Here is a 17,326-nt window from a genome sequence, read left to right as displayed (position 1 = left end):
AATATTTTAGTCTGGAGCAAACTGCATTGACTGACTTTACCAAACATAGAACTGTTCTATCTAAAAAAAATGTGTTTGCTGAGTTTTCAGGCAGCTGTGTTTATCAGAAAGGTCTGAAGTCTATATTTATATTTAGCGTGACCCTCGACCTTACAGAAAATTGATAAGGACAGCTGGTGCAGGATACAGGGAGGTGGGTGTTCTTATGAGAAGAGGTGAAAGCACATTTAAAATAAAACTCATTTTTTAATTTTTCTCTGGATTTATAAAAGCATGCAGTTTCCTTTTAAAACTGAAGGTAAGTCTTCCATAAATCACATTCACTGATTCACACGCTTCTATCACACATAATTCATAGACTGTCAGCACAGCCGTCAGGGGGCAATATGAGGTTGAGTATGTAGGGCCCAAGGACACGTCAGAATGTGGACTGGAGGAGCCAGGGATCGAACCACCGACCTTCTGACTAGTGGATGATTCTCTCTGAATTCTGAGCCACATCATGTATTAGATAATTTATAGGTCATATGGTACTTGCAGTCTATTCCTTATTGAGCTCTGCAATCCTAATCTAGGATTAAGGGACATGATGTAATGTATTTTTGTTGTTTTGGTTCTCATAACACCTCACGGGTGTGACCCTCGCAGCAGGAGTAAGGGGTTATTAGAGATTGACCATTACCTCTCACAGTGACTGTCTGCTGTAGTGTGTCTGAGGAGAGAGAAAGCTGAGAGATAGTGAAGAAATAAAGGATTGTAAAGGAAGGGGACAGCCTGTAGGGACATGTGTGGTTGTGAAAAAGAGGAGACAGAGGGGACAAGGAGGGATAACCTGATAATGTATATGAGGTGGAAGGAGAGCAGAAAAACAGTTTGCATGATAGTGAGTAACAGCCAGTGGATGGTTGCTTAATGAATCTTAAAATCAGCCACTGAGCACTTAATTTTAAACACAGCAAAATTAATAGCAATAAAATATATTGTTACTTTGAAAACCATCTGTCTGAATTTAAATAAATCACCTATTTTATTAGAGAGAAGTTGCAATTGATTAACAAAATGAATAACTTGTTAACTTTTTTAAACTTTCAACAACATCTCACTTTCATTGGGAGAGGTGACCTCAGCTGTTATGGAAATTCATAGGTTTTTCTTCTATTTTGTTTTTAAAGGATTGCATGTGTTCCGTTGAAGCAGTTTGAGCTCAGTTAGATTAGAATAAATAAATAAATCCAGACACAAAACCTGAAGTTGAAATATCCAAATTTAAATAATCCCTCACAGGGAAACATAAGAATGAGATAATACTCTTGAAATCTTACACGCCACATGAATACAGATGTTTTCAGTAAATATCTTTAAATTCACATGTATTCAAATATAAATGAAAGTAAATTAAGTTTCAATAATCAATGTTTTGATTGTGAAAGTCTTTAAACTCATTGTATAGCTGTTCAAGCTATGACTGCACTGTACAACGGCTGTTATTAAGTAAAACACCAATAAACAACACAGCAATATTTTTAGTCAGGGACGAGTGGACTTAAGGAGCAGGATCCAGATTTCCCCCTGGAGTTGGTAGAGGCCAGAATCCGAGCTAAAAGCAGAGTAAATACAGGATTTACATTCATCAGATGGCCAGAAACATGACTCCAGATGAATACTAATGCTGCCCTGTATCTGCTGGATGTGTAAATATGCAACTGATTCCTCACAAGTTTGCTATATTAACTTTAAAACAAACTCTTTCCACTGTCCCCAAGGGGTAAAAATGGTTTCTGCAGTCAGAGTATTGAGTTGTTGATACATTTTACAAACAAGAAGTCTGTCGCTAAGATTAAGATGATCTCTCAGCACAATGTTACACTACAGGGCCTCGAAGGAGAGTCCCCCCTTTTCCCCCTCGGCCGTACAGTGAAGATTCCACCCTCATTTGCAGCACCAGAGTCCAACTGGTGCTTCTTTGTCCTGACATTACTGAACATGAAAGATAAATTAAAACTCATGGCAGTAAGATCCACTCTGGAGCTGCATCAGCCCCCGAGGCAGATTTCACTGGAAGCAGATGTTCATTGGTCCAATATTGGGTATAAATAGTGTAATTTGCTTTTATTCTCCAGCAGCATAAAAATTAGTGAAACATAAGCTCCATGTCGTGTAAAAATAGAAATGCACATTCACCTGGTTGACCTCAGAGCAGGACCTGACAGAGACTCCGGACAGTTTCTCTCTGTTTCTAATTAAAGACTGAAACTAGAGGAGATGAGAGGCCAGAAATTATTTAAAAAGAGAAAAACAGTTTTAGGGTGAAGTCCACAAAAGGTTTGCCTAAGATTATTATTATTATTGTAAAACTGAATGGACACACTCGTGGAGAAATGTCCTTAGTATAGGATTATAGACTTAATACTAGTCTTAGATATAAGCCTTTCAGGTCAAATATTAATAACAACAAAACAGGTATATACACACTCTTAATGTTTAATTCTGCACAACAGATACAAAAGTGTGATCATGTCTCCACTTTATATTTGTCCTTTAAGAATCAGGTTTGTCCTTGAACTGACTCTTGTTACAACTCCAGCTCAGTGTGTGCTGCCCCCAAGTGGAGAAACTGTGACAAAACAGAGAGCCGGAAAATAATTTTTCTGATGTTTGCAATTATAGCAGATTTCATTTATATCTATAAATTATAGATTTATGAAACATTCAGTGGTGGAATAAAACTAAGGTAGTTTACTTTACACTTTCACACCACCTTGTTTAAGATGGTTATGTTCTTTTGTCAGTAAAGACAAAACAACATAATACATTAAACTGTTTAAAAACCTCCAAGTTAACAGGTTATCTTGGTTGGTGCAGCCTCTCGCCCAATGTAAACTGGGATTGGTTCCAGTTCCGCTCCCCCGTGACCCTTAAACTATAAGTGGTGAAGATAATAGATGAATAGATGGATGGAACTTCATTTCATACATAATAATACACAATACTTTTTAAAAAATCTGTCAAACCACCAAGGCCCAACAGTCCCCTTAAAAAAAGCTTTACCAAACTGCACATACTCAAAGATATTAGTCTGATTTTTTTTCCATCAAGATCCAGGAATTATTCCCTGGGAAATATGAAATATTTCCATCCATCCATCCCAGAAAACGACGTGTGATTTAAGTAGAACAGGGAATTACTTTTGTATCAGCTCTGCATACAAAGCAGCTGCCGTCACGCTTATTGAAACTAATGCTCACTTCAGTGTTCACATACAAACAACGAGTCAGGCAGAGCAGACGCACTCACTCAGGTGACGTGGACAGAAATGGATCTTGATGTTTCACAATAGAAAGCAGTGATGGACGTGAATGCAGCCGACAGTAGAAATCTGTGCACGGATGTGATGTGATTGCCAGTTGGCTTCATGTCATTTGATTTGAATGGGAGACATATGGTGTGAAGGACGGATTACACCAAATGTTTGTTTGGCTACATTACAATCACCATAACGTCTTTTACACATGTACAACTGTTGGTTATTACTGCTATCATGATGTAATTAGAGTCTATGCTGACTGTCATTGGGAATAAAAAGTATTTAATGAGGTCAGTGCCCATTAGAAACCCGTCTGTTAGGACTGGGCTCAAGAGCTACTTCATCAGTGAGTCCTCCTCAAACAGTTCTACAAAATATTCTCAATTCTTTTTGTGTGCAGTTTCATCCTACCTGGTTTATCTGCAGCTAAGATTTTATAGTCAATGATTTTCATAAAATGAGACTGAATTTTTTTTTTATAACTGTGAATTATCAAGTGGTTTATATACAAGTTTAAATGATTTACTTTACTTCTGTTACATTTCCATACATTGCATGTCGTCTAATTCAGAGGTCTGCGGAACAATCAACACAATCTCCAGACCCAAGCGCTATAAATTGCTACTCGTCTGTTTAGTCCACTTTGATTCAAATTGAACGTATAGCGAGTCTGAATCTTGCTTCCCTGGGGCCTCAACAATACACAAGCCAATTGTGAAGCCGATAAGATGAGTGGTTTACGTACAGACAAACAGTCACTTGTGGAATTAGTAGTCAGATATAATTTGAGTGTTTTTATTGCTCAAACTCAGATAGAGAGGATAATTTGCTTTTCTGCCCTTTCTTCTTTTCTGTGCTTTCTCTTTTCAGCCGCGATGTTGTAGCTGTAGCTTCTGAATCTGTTGGGTGCGACTGTAATACATATGCAGAAGCTTTTCTTCAACAGGTAAAGCTTAGAGACATCTGAAGGGTCAGCTAACGGAGAATAAATCTCCAGAACACGTGTAAGTTTAGTTTTTTAGCTACAGATATGCATTTAAATCATTGGAGGGGTGAAATAAAGAAAAGTGGATAAAGCAAAGAAATAACGATGCAAAAACATTTTAAATTGCTATTTAATCTTATTATTGTTATTACATTAAGTCACATTTACATAAATAAATCAAATGATTTGATTAAATAAAGTTATACATAAATATATACATTAAACACACAGGCTTTATGTAATTGAAATATATAAAGTCAATGTTTTCGGCATAATTATTTTGTGTACATCGGTTGCACATGTCGAAGTTATGTTTTCTAATGATGATTATTTTTTGTTGAATGACCACAATGATTTATTTATGTTGATTTAAAGATTTTATTCTATGTTGAGAATATTTAATCATCTTATGTGACTTTTTATGTTAATCTAAACATATCTACATCTTATATTTTAAGCAACCAAGATCTGTAATCAGAGAATATCCACAGCACATGAAAGTACAGTATTATCTCAGTATAATATGATCTTCATGTTATCCCAATGCTGAGACAGGATGGCGACTCCCATCACAAAACATAAAACATCCTAATTCTGTTTATTTAAGCTTCTCATACACAATATTAAATGTACAAGTCAAAACTCACCCAACAGATTTTTCTCAAAGTCGTTGAATTAACAGGCTCAGACCACTTTTACTCCAGAGAGGTTAAAAATGTGTGACAGCATTTGTTGAAAGGCTGTTGTAGTTAAATTTAATACCAGGCAGATTGTTTGTGGTATGTGTGTGTTCCATCCAAGAGCTAAAAAAGAAGAAACCTGTGGGTGGCAGCTTGAACAGGCCTAATGCCACTGCTCTTACATTTGTTAAAACAATGGAGATATCTGTGAAAACACTTTGTTTCAAGGTCTCAGTGGAGGGGATTATTCTAAAGTCCGCCTCCGGTGGAAAAGGTGTTTTTCTTATCAATCTTTCATGAGGATGTTTGACGTTCACTGTGCAGAATACAACATGCAACATTTGACACGAGGAGCTGCTTTTGGTTCGTCTCCTGAAGGAGCAACGTGTCTCTCTGTTCACGTGATGCATGAGCAGCATGAATGTGACTTTGTGCGAATTAGTATTTAAGTCAGTCATGGTCCAGTATGCAACTTACACAAGTGGAAAAAAGAATGTGATCAATATTTGATTTATACATAGATTCTGCATTTTTCAATGACAGAGAAGGAGCAGAAGTGATACATTTTTAATGACATTTTAACTGTGTGATTATATCCTTTATACAGTTTGACAGGGTCTTTAATAGTATTTTGTTTATTTAGAAACAAAAGCCTATTAATCACTATGTATATTTTTTGATTTACACAATTGTACTTTTGAAGAAATTCTCATCACTTCCAGTAAGGGAGAGATAGTTAAACGAAAGTGCACATTAAACAATCTGCAAATTATTTGTTCTTTTATATTTACAATAGTAAAAAAATATATCAATGCATGTTCTTTAAATTGCACTTGCTTGGGGGTATTTATGTGCACTAATATTTACAGTAATATCAGTGAAATATAAATAAAAACAAAAAATAATGTCACTATAGACTAACAATAAAATATACAACTACATATATACATAATTATAAAACTTCACCACAATCGTATCCCAAGCTGATGGTGACGTATGTAAAATACTGAAATCTGAGTGTTACACATGATTCCACCAGTAATCTGTCACATATACTTTACGACTCACTGAGCTGCAGTGTATTATGGGTAGTGTGTTAAAGCTCACAGACTCATGTGCATGTTGATGGTGTGTTTATGTTTTGTTTGCTGGTGTGAGTTTCAGTAAGCCTGGGGCTCTGTTAACATGTGATGGGTCCTCAACAGATTTGTGCTAATCTCATTACTGTCCTTACTGCAGATGTGAGGAGGACGCCATCTAGTGGTGATGGTTAACAGTGCTGCTCACTTTGACCAATCGAGAAATACTCAAATCCTGCACTCAGTTTTTAATGTGATTAGGATATGTATTCTATATTTGAATGTGTATTTTATATTCTTGGTTACTTGTTTTTACTTTGGTTTCAGTTTTTTAAGGTACTTAAAGTGTCTTTGACAATTGTCAAAATCGCTGTATAAATAAAATATTATTCTCATTATCATAAGACGTGGACATGATTAAGAGAACCTTTGTGTCTGTTAAACATTTCTAAGATCTGGATGTGGACATATTGTTATTGTATATTCGCACAACTACAGGTGAACATCTGGAAAGAGAGAAATATGGATATATGACTTCATTGTGATGTTTGCATTCTACACAGCCAATGTTTGTTGCATTACTCTGCACTTGTGGGTTAAACACAGTGAGGCTCCAGCTCTCACTTCACTACATTTCCTGTAATTACATTTGAGCCGGGACATTGAACAGAGACTGAACACACTCAAAGCTGCTGCTGACGTTACGCTCAAATCTGACAGAAAAAACAAATTAAAGAGAAACCCTCAGTGTTTGTTGAAATAAGTGTTTATGTAAATGACAGCTCTCTTCAAAAATAAATAAATCACATTAGCCCGAGCTTTACATGAGAGCCAAATCAAACCATGGAGACTCAACAAGTACAAAAAACACAAGTTGTTTGCTTCAACAGATGAATCCCCAACAGATCTTCTCCCCCATATGTGTATGTTTCATCCAAAATGCCAATTAAACCCCTGTGATTCAAATATTTTAATTATGTTCAGATAGTTCAAGCAACAGAATATCACATCATTTAACTTTAACTCAATATTTACGGATCGTTAGTATAAAAAGAGCATTTCATACTTGTAAGAATGAGCAGCTTGACATTAAATGTTCTGAGCTTCTTTGTTGTCTTCATTTGGTTTTTTAAGCTGAAACAAATAGAAAATAAGAGAACACAGAATTTGTTTTACACCTTAAATTAAAAGCACAAAATGTGATAAATTCTCATGTGACATAATGTATGAAAAGTAGATACACAGGCTGCACGTAAACAAGTCCACAGTGAAGCGGCTGGAGTTCAACAGCAGCTTGTTAAAGTGGAGCCGCCGTGTGATGAGTGATTTAATTTGGTCCCCAGGGAACAAATTAAAGTGAACATCATTAGGCGAACAGAACTCATCTCAATTATAATGCAGTTAAAAAACTATACAATAGGCTGATGTCATTCCATACTTTGATTATTTCTCAGCAATAATCAAATGTTCTAGCATGTTGGTCAGAACTTTCTGAATTCTCCATCATGTTTGTGGATCTTCAACCACACAAGGTCAAAGCAATATTTGTAGTTTAAAGACCCCAAAACAATCTCACCTATCAGGGTTCTCTCTTAAGCTCTACCAAGAACACTAGGATTTAACCTTAGTATCTGAGCCTCTCTGATTGGTTGACTGTTTTCTGAGTGAAATCCAGGTAACTGATTGTAGCATACTACCACTACCTCAAACTCAAAGAGGTCGGGTGGTCCTGAGGATGAAATCACAATGACGACAACATTTTAGGAAAACACAACAGACCTGGAGCAACAACAAAAACTGTTTGGCCCCAACACACCATAAACAAATCCACTGAATTAACTCTGAACTGACTCGGGTTCTGTCCCATCACAAAAGAGAAGTTTGTGTTTTGTGTAATTTCATTGATTTGTGAAATGTTTTGGTTAAAGTTGTGTTTTGTCAAATGTTGTGTTTGTGAAATGTTGTCTACCAAAATATGGTTGTGCTTTGACCCACACATCATTATATGAGCAAATAAGCAACAATCTATAATTCTCAGGTTTTATTTCTATAAGTTTACTTACAAACACGGCATCATCATCAGACCCTTATATCTAAAAATCTAAAGTTTTTCCTTTGAGTGAAACTCACTTGACCAGCTTTACTCTCCTTTAACTGATGTGGACATTTCCTGTGATGCAGAGTATTCATCACACTTTAACAGACATGGTATATGCATTTAATTTACCCCATAATAATCTTTTCTGTTTAGTCTGACCAAAACTATGTTTAGCAAAATGCAAACGAAAACTGGGAATTGTTCATTTCCTCACTGACTATAAGGAATAAACTGGATCTATTGAGGATTTTACATAGAGCACATTATGTACTCGACCATGTTCTACAGACATTGCCTACACTGTACGTTTGCAATATTTATTTCCACTAGTTATACATTTATATCTTTTACTTGTTAAATATTTCACACCACTGAAAGAAATAACATTCACAGAGTGAGGCTGTGGAAGTCCATACATTTTAAAATCATGTTTTCATCATGTCATTCTATGGCTTCAGCTGATTTCAACTAATCTTTGTGTCGTGATGATGTTACAACAGGTTTTAACTAGTGGACGTCAGTGCTCCTGTTTAATTCATGGCACCTCTGTGTGTATGGCCATCGTTGACTGTGGCCGTGACTTTTTATAAACATCTGAATCTCAAAAGTCAAGGCTTTTACTGAACTGCTCATCCAAACAATGCAGGTCAGAGAAAACAGCTTCAAGGAATAGAAATAGCTCTTCTGCATTTGTATCTAGGCTGTGTATCCCTGAGGGTGTTTGGGGATAGCCTGAGGTGAGACCTGAAAAGGGAATCAAAAATGGAATGGGTTGTTTAAATAGGCCAGATGTTCCTTTTGCATTCCTCGAGTCAGGAGGATGAGTCTACACATGGTGCTCACATGCCTCTGTCTTATGAAAATACTGAAATCATTTTTTACCTCTGCCAATGACGTTATGTTTTCATCACGATCTGTCTATGAGCAGGAGAACTCAAATTATACTGATGTGATCACTGTATTTTGTAGAGGAGTGGGGGATGGCCTGACAAAGAACTCATATTTTGGAACAGATACATCATTACTTTGTTCTTGCTTTCTTTAAATGGGGCGTTAACCTACTGGCTAATTTACTACTGGACACCACATATAACATGATAAACTGCATTCAGGGTACATAATGATTTTTGAACATAGAATAGATTCTTGTATTTGTATAACTGACAGTTTGTTTTAGGTTTTAGCCATCTTTGCAGGATTTCTACATGCCAGTGTTTTAGTCCATCGTGGCCAACACTTCTCAAGGATCCAATTCTTTGATTAATGACCAAATGTCTGAGTCTCAGCTGTCAATTATGACGTCAAATAACTAATATAGCATGAAATAACTAATTAAAACTTAATAAACTGGGGGGAAATAGCACTTAATAAACATTTGTGTTAACTCCCTAAGATTACAACAAACATCTTTGAGAAAAATTTTTTTGCTGTGTACTTTTCTAGTTCAGTTAGGTCCATGTCCCATCTACTAACATGGAAGCTGGTGGATTTCTGACTTGTACTTCAGCCAATATAGATTATTTAGCTCCACTTTTGGGGATTTCCATCTTTATTCTGTGGTTAGAATGATGAGGTCAGCATTTAGCTAAAAAAAAGTGCTTAAAAAAGTGACACAGCAAATCACACTGAGGTCATCGATCAGATGACTGCCTGACTGATGCACACCAGTAGAAATGCAATGAGTAGAAAAAATGTGCATTAGAATATCAAATGCCTTGTTTCCTCAAAAGCACGTTAACCACTTAACCAGCACATAAACCAGCATTTTAAACACAAAAGGATTCCACTTCAATCATGACACCGGAACCATCTAACGTACATAAACACATTTTTATTCAGCCTGATATAGGTTACACATGGGAAAAAAATCAAATTCTAAGAGAACTACTTCCCTTTGTTAAGCTAATGATATGACATGTTTGAAATTAGCTTTAGATCCCCACTTGGCAGCTTTCAACATTAGCTGCCGTGGGCTGTGAGGAATTAAGCATAATGACATGCTACGACTGACCTTAGGCCTTTTTTTTCTCCTTTCTTTAAAAATAATACAAAAAAAGAAAACGTCTCCCCTCAGCAGTCAATGTGTATCTCACTACATGATATGGAATGTTATCTTGGAAATGCAGGTAAAAAGAAAGGTGTTCTCTGCAACACCAGAAAACAAGTAACGGAATAATAAAAATAAAAAAAACTGATTCCCAGAAGTCTGTTCCCAGGCTGCTACTGTGTGTGAGGCATTAAGAAAACACCACCTCAGTCCAAAGTGTGTTCAATAACAAAAACAACCGAAACCTGCTGCTGCGATTCAGCCTCGCTATGCCTAAAGAAATTGTGGATTTGAAGAAACCACCTGGATGCTCGATAGTACAGAAGGTACATCAAATTTACACATCTCACAAATCAGCTTTGGGGTCTAATATATTACGACCGACAGTCATAGACACAAAGCAAAGACTGATGAGGGAGAAGAGGGAGAGGGTCTTAACATTTAACTAGTGTTAGTCTTTTTTTTTTTTATTTCACAAAGTGCAAATTTTCATTTATATTACATCATAATCAAATTTTTTTATTTTTTTTATTTTTAGAAATTGTTCCTTTTCTATTATATAACAATGAAAAATGGGTAATTCCACATACCCCCCTCAAACCTAACCATAACCACCCCACCCAGCACGTCCCACCAGCTATTCATCAGAATATATATAAAAAAAGGAAAAGGAATCACTAGATACATGCTGCAATGACGCCCACTGATTTGTTTGAAATTTTACCATAGCCTTCTTTTTTGGCCCGTTGAACCTCTTACAGTACACCGTTACTGTCAGCGTGCGTTTATAGTTAAAATCTATATATTAATCTATCATTAAATATTATGCCTCTTGCACAGTCCTGCATGCATTTTGAGCAAGCTGTACAAGAAGGAGAGGCGTGTGGACGGACGTGGTCAGGCTGTAGGCTCTGGGCCAGGTCCAGGCACTCTTTTGCCACCTGTAAACGTTTTTTTGCCCTTTACTCCTTGCAACCATGTCAGTCCAAAAGATGGTTCTCCAGTGTGTTTTTGTCAAGTGAGCATTTGTTTTTGTGTGTGTTTGTGTGTGTGGTCCTAAACTCAGTCTCACAAAAGAACTTTGCTGATCACTGAAGTTTTGTTCCAAGCTTTCGTTGTCTGTTCCTAGAAAGGAGAAGAAAAGAAATTGAGTCACACAACAAGCAACTAACATTTAAGGCAACTATCACACCAACTTTAAAAACTGATCTATCAGTCTATTTTCAGAATCAGAATCAGAATAGGCTTTCAAACTTCCCAACAGTTCAAAAACAGAAAGAAGAGGTCACATGTTGTACTGTTTTAATTAAATTGTTTGTTTGATCTTTGTGCCATGAATTGGAGTCGTTGTTAAAAATAGTTATGGATAAACTTTAAAGGTCCAACTAGAAAAACTACCTCAGAGTTGTATGTCTCCACCAATAGTTTTTATACATGTCGCACATCAGTTCTTCAGTTATGGACCAGTTCATTCTTGAGTCCAGGTTAACGTTTGTGCATCTGACTACAGCTGTTGCAAATTTATAATGGTCTGATTAGGACCATCATATCTTTTATGACAGACAAGTTCCCAGCATGCAAATCAGCTCCAATTAGCTGTCACTTATATCAGAAGAGAAATGTCTGCTATGGAGTGGAAGACACTAGTGGGCAAAGCCATCCTAAGCAGACAGTCACAACAGTAAAGCATCAGAGAAACAGTGTGTGGGTATGTTGGGTTCCACACAGTAAGTGGCAAAGTGAAAAACAAAGATAAGACTTAAAGCTTCTGGTCCTGCATCACAGCGACAACAAATGTGCAGATTCACTTTCTAGTTTGCCACCGTGAAGCGGTAGAGGTTCAACAGACGAGAAGAGCAATGTGAAGCATACCACCTCCTGAGAATGCACATTTTGGCAGTAGCTTTCACAAATTCTGGAGCATGTCATTATAACTTTATTTGAATTTGATTTTTAGAAAAATTCACAGCCCTGGCGTTTATTGCGTCCTCGTTAATCATGTAGCCTATGTCACCTGTAAAGCATGTGTCTGTAAACTTGACTGTGTCACTTTCTGGACTAACAGTAGTGGTGATAGACATGGTTGATCTTAGCATAGTCCCTTACCTTGCCTCTGATCTGGTCACTGTATACTCAAACCATAGGATGTTGGGAATCAGGCTTGTGTCTCGCACCAGGAAGTACTCTGATATTGGCCTGTGAGTTAGAAAAAAGGAGAATAACAGAATACAAGTGAAACCCTAATTGGAGCAGTCTGATCCACTTATTCAGGCTGAGGATGAAATTGTCTTCCCCTGTGACACAAGAAGAAGGCAGTGAAATGAGAGTGCCACTTACCACGCTGCTATTTTAGGGAATATTGGTGTCAGCACCTCTTGTGTGATAAAGAACCAGATTATTCCGATCGTACTACCAGCCACTCCACCGTAGAAAACCTGGCTCCAACTGTGATACAACAGGTACACTCTGAGAATGAAAGAAAAATGTTTAAAAAGTAAAACTAATAAATGTCCTGAAACATGTATTTTAAGTATTATCAGAACTATTGTGTTCACACAGTCAAAATTGTGTTTTTTGTCAAAACTGGTTTGCTGTGAGTGGCTGATCAGCCTAACATTATTAAATCATTTTCTCATCTACCCATCAATACAAGAACAGGGGTAAAGGTATAAAATGGCATGCTTATTGACCTGAGGTGAAAATTCTACTTTTAACAATACTTCAAAATACTAAAAAACACCAAAGACTCTGGTTTTAACACTTATTAGTCATGTTATACTTATAGATTTCCTAAATCAATCCCAAGGATCAAAACTTTCTGATACATATTCAATCAACATTTAGGTAAATATAAGTATTGGATCAGACTCAGCTCAGAAAATACTCAATGTCAAAGGATCAAAAGATTTTGACAATTAAACACTTGATTAGGACACCCATAGTTAGATCATTTCAGAATTTCTCAGAATACTTTCATTGGGAAAAAAATGGTCACACACAACAAAACAAAAAACTATTTATTCACAATGAGACGACCCTGGAATCAGTGTTTCTGTCCGAGAGCCAATTGTTTGGCTGTCAAAACACTAAGAACTGGTGATAGATTAGGCACTGGGCCCGAACGGGCCCTGAAACTGTCTTGGTGGTAAAGGAGTAACTGTATATACCCAGGCTATACTACACTCATCCATACATACATAAAGCACCTAATCATAAAACTAATATATTATACTGCTACATTTCATCATCTCTCTCTTATCATGCTGCACTTTATAATAACTTAAAATCATCTGGAAGAGTTGAAGGAAGTGGACTTGGTGGTCAGTCACCTACCTGCTGTATGAGACTGATAAGGCTATGCCCAACAGGATGATGGACAGTATGTGTCTCCACAGCAAGTCCACACATCGAGCATTGTTCGTTTGATGCATTCTGAAAGAAGAGATGAGGATGAGCTCACATCATGGCATCTACTTCATGTGAAGGTGGAATGAAAACATCTGATGAGTTTTTTTTTTTTAAATGCAATTAATGTAATAATGAAATACATGCTCTGGAATAAACCCATTAAATAACAGATGTAAATTTAACATGAATACAAGGAAATCAATAGTGAGCCTGGGGTCTTCATGACAACTATTCAACATTACAGGAAGTAAAAATGTTTACTCTTACTCACCTCAAATAAAGGAAAAGAAAGAAGTAAACAACAAAGAACCAGATAAGTTGGGAGTGAGCGGAGGGCATCCCATAATCTGAGTACAGGTTTGTGTGAGCCCCTGCAGAAAGACAACACAATCTCATGTAAACATTTATTTACTACAATGAGTTCATCTCAATAGTTAGTGTTCGATCAAAACTATCAACTCAACCACCATCTATGACTAAGAGTCAATAAGAACTACAAACAAATGTCTGGCTAGGGTTGGGTGATAAAAGTCAAATCTATTTAGGAAGACTTTTATATTTAAATTCTTCTAAAGCTTCATGTAACAGTTTTCATTAACATGACATGAGAATGTGTAGAATATCGTACTGTCAGCATCTGACCTAAAACAAACGAGATGAAGATAAACCACATAACTGAACTGGAGATAAGGGGTCACTGACAACAGAGGATGTTTTCGTACCGTTGCCCAACCCTGCCACAAACTTTGCAGCCAACAGCTCCTTCACTCACCTGCACACGGACGTGGCTCTCTGAGAATGTGCTTCAGCAGCCAGTTCACCCCATCATTCAGCACCACCCCACCAAAGAAGGAAATCTGCATTTAAAAACACAACACAGGTCGACACGTGAGCACTTTGAAACGTGTGGCTTGTCTGACAGCATGTGAGTCACTTGACAACTTCTCAAGACTGTCTTTTAAAATGTGATGATGCTCTTTTCCGGGAAATCCAACTCCACTCGTGCATGTGCAGGACTCACCGTGTGCAGCTCCCGTTTGAACACTATGAGCGTGACAAAGCCCACGAGGATTGCTATGGGCAGGAGGCTGATGTAGGCCAGCACTTGTCCCGTCAGATCGTCTGCAACACAGAGACACAGTGATGGCGTTAGAACCCCGGTACAGTCAGCTGGTGGTGGGAGTGACACTGTGAGACTCAGTGAACCCGGATGGCTGAAACAGTGATGCAGCAGTGACCACAGGCAGGAAGCGGCTGTGCCGGAGCAGCTGCACCTTCATCTAACAGACCATAATAGCTCATTAGGTCGGTTAGAGCAGCTTGGTGTTATGCTCGCTGTACTTAACAGTGTCCGACCAAAGAGCTAGCCACTGCGTTTGCATTACTCCTAGCTACAATGCTACACAGGTGAACATCTAGGTGCGTCCACCACAGTCACAAATCATGTTTAACTTTTCTTACCGCCTTTCTTTTGTTAGATATTTCTCACAAGACACGACCCGCTCGCTAACTCCTCGTTAATTCTACCAAAGTCGATGTTGAGGCAGCTAGCAGGCTAGCTAGCCTTCATTGTGGACATTGCTGCTAGCTGCGCATGCGTGGCTGTCTCACAATTTGGCAGTGCAGGCTGCGTTCCCCTGCTGCGCTCGGGCTTTTTACCGAGTCTCACAATTTGGCAGCGTCGCCAACGGCCGCGTCCATTCATGGTGCGAGAAAACCCGACGAGCTGCGGTCAGACAACCAGCGGCCGACGGACCGAGGAGCCTCGGCGGTCAGAGACAGATGTGGAGTGTACGTACCCTCCGGGAACTCGACGTGTGTCAGAGATATTGACCGCCATCGAGGTGGTGCCGAGCACTGCTCCTCCGCCGCCATCTTACCCGGACACAGCCGGGCAGTCCCAGCGACACGCCCCACACACGTGTCCGACCAATGGCGAGCCGAGCTGCGTGTTCAAACGGGCGCCGGCAGCCGAGCAGCCGTCCAATCACAGCAGCCCAGCGGAGGAACGCGCCTCAGCCCATGGAGGAGAATTATTGAATGAACGGGAAACACAAAGTGCAGCTCTGCACCTTAAAGCTCCCATCATGCTCTCATTCAGGAAACACAGGGATTCATGAATGAACTCAGGTCACAAATCATCTTCCACACGGGACAACTCACTGTCAGCTATGTGCCCCTCTGTGTTTTGATATTATCGAATGTATATAAAGATGGAGGACGCCACTGCTTTCCAAAAGTGAAGCCAAAGTCTCATGATCGCCATCTGGTGGCTATCTGCAATTTGGGTCATAAGTCCCGCCTCCTCCTCCTTGTAAATCAATCTTCGGACATGTCCTGTGGGTAAACTCCGGAGCAGTGGCTGCAGAGTTTACCTGCAGTTTGCCTTCACACATGCACAACACAGCGGGAGGTTTTCTGCACAGAAACGTTCACGTCAGGTGGAGGAGCCGGGTGCAGCAGACAGAGGCAGGAAGTGACGTGTTAACTCCGCTGTGGAGATCACATTATTTAATTGACAACACACATATAATTTCCTGACACTTAAATCAACACCATTGTTTAATAGGTCAGTTGAATATCTCTCTCAACTAAACAATAGTGTAGTCTATATAATGTGGAGATTACTGTTGATGTTGATAACATTATGTCCCTCAAATATTTTTATGAGCATTACTAGTATTCATGTTTCTATTTTATGTGAACGTCTGGTAATTTTTTTTGTCCATTGAAATTAGATTATGCATCAATCGATAAAATTTTATGTGGATATATTCACCGATCACAATTTGTCTCATCGGGCTTAAGAAGGAGCAACATCCTCTGTCCTTAACATGAGTGAGTAAAAAACTATCAATTTAACTATTAACGTGAGGGATCCCGGGACGGACGGAAGAAGTGCAATAGATGTCGCCTCCCATAATTTGAGGAGTAGAGCACTATACTGATACTAAATTCATGTTTAACACAGCCTATCCAAATGAGTTACAAATAGCCTTAAACATGGAAATTCAAATTCAAATAGAGCAGGTAGAAGATTTATAGATAGATATTATGTATTCAGTCATACACACAGCAGACAAACACACAGGCCTCTTACAAATGAACAGAAAACAGGAAAAACTTGAACAAGTGCAAATTTACCTGTTTTCCAGTTGGAGTAACTGTGAACTCTGAAGCAAAAATAGATGTGAACAGTCTGCAAAGTGCAGGAGAAAATGAAAAGCACGATAGGATTTAAGAAATATGTCGTGCAGGGTATGTGAAGATTTTGTGATTATGTTTATCAAGGACAAAATTTATTTTAATATCATTGCAAATGCTTCAAATCCTTTTAATACTGAGTCTCTCTGAAATTGGACAAATGCATATTTTCATGAAAAGTATGGTTAAAGTGATTAATTAATTCAAATATAATAACAAATAATACTAATTAAAACCCTTTTAATAATACAAATAATATGGAATTTTGGAACATACACTATACATTGATATATTTGTGTAAAAGTATAATATAAAAAGTGGAAAAGCTGATGTTGTATTTTGTATAAGGACTACAACAGGAGTTTGAGTGCCCTCTACTGGCCTAATATTGACTCACTACCATATACTGTATATAAAGTTAGAAGCTCACTACAGAGCTTTCTCTACTGTATCTGTAATTATACTTTCATGGTCCTGTAAGTGGATGGGACAAAGTTAGTATAGGATCTTAATGGTTTAAT

General features: G+C 38.0%; 1 protein-coding gene across 1 annotated transcript; it reads right to left on the bottom strand.

Annotated features, from left to right (window-relative positions):
• Nucleotides 1-9,957: 9,957 nt before the first annotated feature.
• dolpp1 (dolichyldiphosphatase 1) lies at nucleotides 9,958-15,544 on the bottom strand. Its single transcript, XM_020081498.2, has 8 exons — nucleotides 15,401-15,544; nucleotides 14,623-14,723; nucleotides 14,374-14,458; nucleotides 13,873-13,972; nucleotides 13,527-13,625; nucleotides 12,531-12,659; nucleotides 12,300-12,389; nucleotides 9,958-11,318 (listed from the first exon to the last, which is right to left on the bottom strand). The coding sequence occupies exons 1-8, from the start codon at nucleotides 15,474-15,476 to the stop codon at nucleotides 11,282-11,284; spliced, it is 717 nt and encodes a 238-aa protein (XP_019937057.1). The 5' UTR covers nucleotides 15,477-15,544; the 3' UTR covers nucleotides 9,958-11,281.
• Between the last annotated feature and the right edge of the window lie 1,782 nt (nucleotides 15,545-17,326).

The sequence above is a fragment of the Paralichthys olivaceus genome, chromosome 18 (assembly GCF_024713975.1).
Source record: "Paralichthys olivaceus isolate ysfri-2021 chromosome 18, ASM2471397v2, whole genome shotgun sequence".
In the NCBI taxonomy this organism is placed as follows: Eukaryota; Metazoa; Chordata; class Actinopteri; order Pleuronectiformes; family Paralichthyidae; genus Paralichthys; species Paralichthys olivaceus.
Note: the sequence above shows the minus strand (reverse complement) of the source record. Positions and strands in the feature narration are given on the sequence as shown.